We start from the raw sequence: 5,705 nt of genomic DNA, 5'->3' as shown, positions 1-5,705 counted from the left end.
AGGAGGAGTTCAGTTGACCTAAGATGTCCTCCAGGTCTTTGCTGTTAATAGGTTGAAACTGTTTCATGGTGTTTAAACCTGAAACACCAAGACAAGTCAGAGTGACCAATCCAAGTTGAGACTGAGTAGCCTAAGTGCAGGGTTGTTGAGTTTCTTAAGTACCAACACTGTGCCAGGCTGTTATGGTGAAGGGAGACCCAAGTGTAAAATCAAAGCTTCCATTTATCAGTTGAGCTATGTTCAGTAGTTATAAGTGCTGAGTGTTGACCAAAGAAATGAGATGAAGAATTTCAGACATGTTCTGTCAGCAGGTGGCACTGGAGCAGACCAGGACATGCTGGAGAACATCTCTTGGATGACCTGGGAACCTCAAAGTGTTCCCAGGTGGAGAGACGAAGATCTGGGTTTCTCTGCTTAAACTACGCCTCGTAAGACTCGACTACTACTAGTAGCTACTAGCAGCAGTAGCAGAAAATGGATGGATGCATGGATAAATGGAGGGATCGATTTTCCAGACTGAGATCTGAGTAAGTATTCAGTGTATTCATCCAAAGACTGCGATGTACATCTCTGTATGTTGTTAGTAAAGTCAGATTGTGATTGTTTCTAATTGTGCTTAAGGCAGAACTATTGGTCATTAAAAATACATTACTTTTTTTTAATTGCAAGCTTTTAATTTCAGGTAGATACATCTGGATCCTTTTACTCAGACAGGAACCTTCCATCTAATTGTAAAGCTAGCAAGGAGTGCCCTAAATCACTGTGCCAAATTTCAAACCTTTTTTTTTTACCCCAAAAGAGTTAAAGGCTCAATTGTCTAAGAAAAACAATAATGTATAAAGGGGAAAAAAAGTAAAGATAATATAAACTTAAGTTATACTCCGTCATATGTTGGCCTATTTTTCTTCATTTTTTGTTCATTAAACATGGGGATTAATTCTAAAAAAGGATTCTGAAGAATACGATGAGTAAGTATCCATTATTATATAACACATTTACTAACATTAACGCTAGGTGTGTGTGTGTGTGTTCATGCATATACAATGGTCATCCTATGTTAGACAAAAGGGTAGGGCCCACGACATCCCCCTCTGGTCTCCTCTCCTTTGTGGAAGATAGTGTTAAATCATTAATAGGCCCACCACCGCTGTGTGTGTATGTATGTTTGTATGTAAGGATCCATGTGTGTCAGGGGGAGTTCTGCCTTTGGCCCCGTGGCTTCTATCACTGCAATACTGTTCACACATCACTTTTTTTGCACACATGCGCACACGCACACATATATTCACACATACACTTTTCATCTTAGGCAGTTGAAGCATCATCTTGTTCAGACTCATAAATAATTTCCTGTAGCTCAGTCTGGCCTGGAAACCTGCCTTTCACTCCATGCCATCCACTCCCCCTGTCCAACTACAACTTTCTCTCTTTCTCCCTGCCATCTCCACCCCCTTCCCCACTACACTGATCCTTCTTTCTTCATTTCTGTCAGTCCCCATTTCCTCCACCATATCACTCTACTGACAAAACCAACAAATTGGCTCTGTGCCTTAGCTACTAAAAATATTTCATCTAAAAACTAATTAGCTATACTGATCAATATTTTTATATAAAAACTGGACCAAATCTAGCCTTATATGTGACAGAATTGTCAACTAGTCTCATATTGTCTTCACTTTGCTTTCCTTAGGGTAAGGGATTCAATAAACCTTAAAGAAATCAATAGAGACCATCTGTCTAGATCTAAATTCACATTTTTTGACATTTAAGACAACACTGATGCCATGGGAGCAGCTCATTCTTTTATATGGGGTGCGTGTACTCTCTATTTTTGGCTATTTCATCATGGGTTAACAGGTCACCCCTGTCAAGCAAAATTCAACTTTACTCAATAGCCTGTTGTAGCTCTCTCTCCATCAACCTTCTCGCAGCTAAGCCATTAAACACTTCAATTTTTAGCTTATTTTGTTCACATGGCAGGCTTAAGCTCTTCCCATAGTTAAACAGACTGCAAAGGTCATTCAGAAATCTCTAGTTTGCTTATATTTAAACAGTTCATGTCAGATTTGTGTTGTTTTTGCCAGGCCTTTACGTGACTAACTGGAGTACAATTGCAGCCAAAACTTCTGATATTTAGTGGAACTGTTTTCTAGATCCATTCAATATTTCATATGCCACTAACTGTCCCAAAAAGGAGGATGCTTTAAATCTCATGGTCAAATTCTGCATCATTTTTTTTCTCTAAACCTACTTTTAGAAGTTGTAGACAAAGAGCTAAGATAGAAACTTCATCTGTGCACAACCTGAAGTTAAAGCAACATCTAAACCAGATGTGGCTTTGTATTCTTCATCATGACATTTGTGATGGGGTACTTGGTAAAGTTTCCTCCTAATGACTTTTTTTGGTGCATCATCTCTGCATGGTGGAAAAATACTGCTAAAGCTTACTGCAACCACAATGAACCGTAATTTTTTTCATTTTCAGTTTTCCTTAAGAGGACCTTATTAAAGATTTTGGAAATTATAATATGGAGGTGTTTTAATATAGCCTTAACTTGATTTATAAACATCAGTTAACTTAAAGCTCCTCAGTCAATTGCTTAGAAAGCCCATGGCAGTTCTCAACCTATTCAACACGTTTTAGTGCTTCACTGAAATTGTTAATCAAGTTTTACTGTTTAACAAGTAAAAGAAAATAAAGCAACAAAACAAGTATTTTGCCCATAGGTGCCCAAACAAGGATTTGTATCTCAAACATCCAACCATATAATGTGACCACTATCTCTCCAATAATTGTAAAACCCATGAGACAAAGTTCGCCCAAATAGACAGCTCTGTAACGTGATGACAAATATTATTCTACTGGAAAAACAGCTCGTCAGGGAAAGGGAGACTGGGAGGAGAGAGAAAATGGAGTGTGAGAGGGAGAGATGGAAAAAGAGTGAGGCAGGTTGGGTCTTAGGATGAGTGTCTGGTCCCTAAGGCTGTGTGTGAGTAGTGTGTGTTTCCATCAGCATACTCTCTCAGCTCAATAATGATAAATAAGTCAACCTTCTCTCTCCTCCCCTACACCCCTCTCCTCGCTCCTGTCACACACACACACACACACGCACCTCTTCTCTGTTCATCTACCCCCCTACACTCCCAGTGGTAATGAAGCAACAGTAGGTACTAGCTGACAACTGTGCAGACCGGTTTCATCTATATTCATTCTGCTATAGTGGGCCACCACAGCAAGACCCTTTCTGCACCTGAGAGACAAAACAACATCCATCCATCTCCTTCTTTCCTTTTACCTGTTCACTGTATATCACTGTCTACCAAATGTGTCCCTAATCCGTGGGAAAAGGTCACCGTGTAAAAATACTAGAAAGAAAAACACTGTATATTTCTTTATGTGATGTGGGAGTACTTTCTTAATAGACATGCTTCAAAAAGCACAAGCCCATTTCTAATCTTTATTTTAGTGTTAAATCAACTACAGTCTTATAAGTTCACTTTTTTTTTTAAAAACACAGTAATGTAAAAGGCAAAGTAAGAAAAAGGGATGAAATAAGACAGAAAAAGAAAAAAGTGAAGGAAAAAATTGCAAAAAGGAAAGAAGTATCTACATTTCTACTTGTGTTTCTGCTCCATCTACTGTATATGTGTGTCTGGAGGGTCCTAATTGCTGCTGAGGTCAGACTGCTGAGCAGTAAAGGGTTGTGTTTGATGCAGGTAAGAGTGCGAATGCGCACATGTGTGTGTGTGTGTGTGACTGCTCTGCATGCCCTTGACTTGCAGCTGGCAAACAACGCTTTAGGCCCCCACAGCTGCCTCATCATTACAGTTCACAGGGATCCCCTGCCACACACTCTTGCGCACACACACACACACACAGTGAGAGAGACTTAGTCACAGCTACACAGGCACAGACAAACAGACACATGCAGACATACACAGAGACACTCACCCCTTCCCGCAGGCTCCTCATTAAGCCAGTGTAGGCGGCAGCGGGAACGAACCACAGTCCCTCTGGGGAGCCTCTCTTCTTCTCCTGATAGAGAGGCATAGAAAAGAGAGGGAGAAAGGGTGAGAGAAGAGAGATGGAGGGGATACAGTAAAGGGAGGAGGGGGCAGTGGAGGAGTAGAGTGGGAGTCAGAGAAAGGCAGAGTGTAGGAGATGCGGAGTGCAGCAGAGAGGAGTTGAGGAAAGGGTAAGAAAAGGGTGCAAAAGGAGCCAGGGCATCTTTATTACTTAACTGCATTTGCAATACTCAAATTAAGACTTTTTCCATCAAAATATTTTAAAAATATAGGAACAAGGTACATGTGAGTATTATAAATAGTGTATTTTCATTGACTATTTAAGAAACAATCTGTTATCTATTAGTATTAGTAGTAAATGACATTTCAAAAAATAGTTGAAATAATGTGTTACAACTTCCTATGGACTAGGCTGATGGTTTTGGTTGCTCTGTCAAACCATAAACTCACACATAATTCTGAATAATCCTGAAATTATCATGTATTTTATATTAATCTGGGAAATCTAGTATGGTATTTTTTCCTGTGAATGTTCAGTCATCAAAATGTTGCCACTGTATTTTCAGTTATTCACATGATCATATGTTTACCATTTACTTCTTATCCTGACAAAATAGGCTTTACATTTATATTGTCTTACTAACTGTCTTAAAATCCACAAAATTGAGATAAATTCAACAATAATTCAACTTTTTTTTTTATCAAACAATTCTCTGTTCCATTGCAATTGTATAGGCTCTGGGCTACATCTAACCTTGAGGATAAAGTCAGCACTGGAGGCTATAGCTAATCGTTGTCATTGACTGGGGCTGCAGGAGAGTAAAGAAGATCATTTTACCAGGGGACACTTACAGAGCCATTCCACATTACTCAAACTGTTTCTCCTGCCATTATAGAGACAAAGTGGGTCCACATGGCTGGTAGAGCTCAGATCCATGAAGGATTTTTATCTGAACTGTTTGTAATTAAGACATTTGCTTTCACTAATGCTGCTAAATTAACTTAACTATTTATTAAGGTGTTAAAGACAGCCGTGTACTGTTAGCTGACAGCATGAGACAACAAAACACCCAATTTTACTTACTATTTAAAATCAGTCTGATAATATGTTAATTCATCCTTGTAAAGCCCAATAAGGATATAGGTTTTTATGGTGGTTTTTTTTTTCAAGGGTATATCTAGCCTCAAGAACACAGGAAGCAATGTAGCTGACACTAAGCAGAAAACCTATCAGATCATCAGACCACCAACCTTGAGACTCTAAAAACAGTCCAAAAAAAAAAAAACGCCTGTGTTTTTGGAGATCCAATTCTTAAACTGGCATGGAATGAAAAAACGTCAAGGTTAAAACACGTTTTCATGGAGGGGTCCTTTTAAAGAAGTTGACTCAGAGAAATGTTGTGGATATATGCACTCAACATCATGAAACCAAAAAGAAGTTAATTTGAAACACTTGAATTAGTTTGTGACTTTTCAAGACAATGATATCCACCAAATATATCCACCAAAAACTTTATTTAATTATGCTGCATTCAAGAGAAACTGAGTTTTGAAAAGATAAACGTGACCATTTCAGTCTTGATGGTGCATCAAGGACAGCCAGAACCATTGAAAAATACAATTTCATATCACCAGGCCTAGATATATATACACACACACACATATATATATATATATAT

The 5,705-nt window shown here is 38.7% G+C and overlaps 1 protein-coding gene across 3 annotated transcripts in view; it reads right to left on the bottom strand.

The window, feature by feature from the left end:
* LOC102296181 (serine/threonine-protein kinase ULK4) overlaps positions 1 to 4,214 on the bottom strand; it is a 78,123-nt gene extending 73,909 nt beyond the window's left edge. For 2 of the 3 annotated variants that reach the window (XM_042215546.1, XM_005950097.3), the window contains exon 1: positions 3,953 to 4,214. In XM_042215546.1, the coding sequence (XP_042071480.1) occupies positions 3,953 to 4,051 (99 nt within the window). In that variant the 5' untranslated portion in view covers positions 4,052 to 4,214. The remainder of the gene's footprint in view (positions 1 to 3,952) is intronic. The other variant, XM_005950094.3, reaches the window with a different exon arrangement.
* Between the last annotated feature and the right edge of the window lie 1,491 nt (positions 4,215 to 5,705).

Source organism: Haplochromis burtoni, unplaced genomic scaffold (assembly GCF_018398535.1).
Source record: "Haplochromis burtoni strain Fernald_Lab_line unplaced genomic scaffold, NCSU_Asbu1 Contig_751, whole genome shotgun sequence".
Taxonomy (NCBI): domain Eukaryota; kingdom Metazoa; phylum Chordata; class Actinopteri; order Cichliformes; family Cichlidae; genus Haplochromis; species Haplochromis burtoni.
Note: the sequence above shows the minus strand (reverse complement) of the source record. Positions and strands in the feature narration are given on the sequence as shown.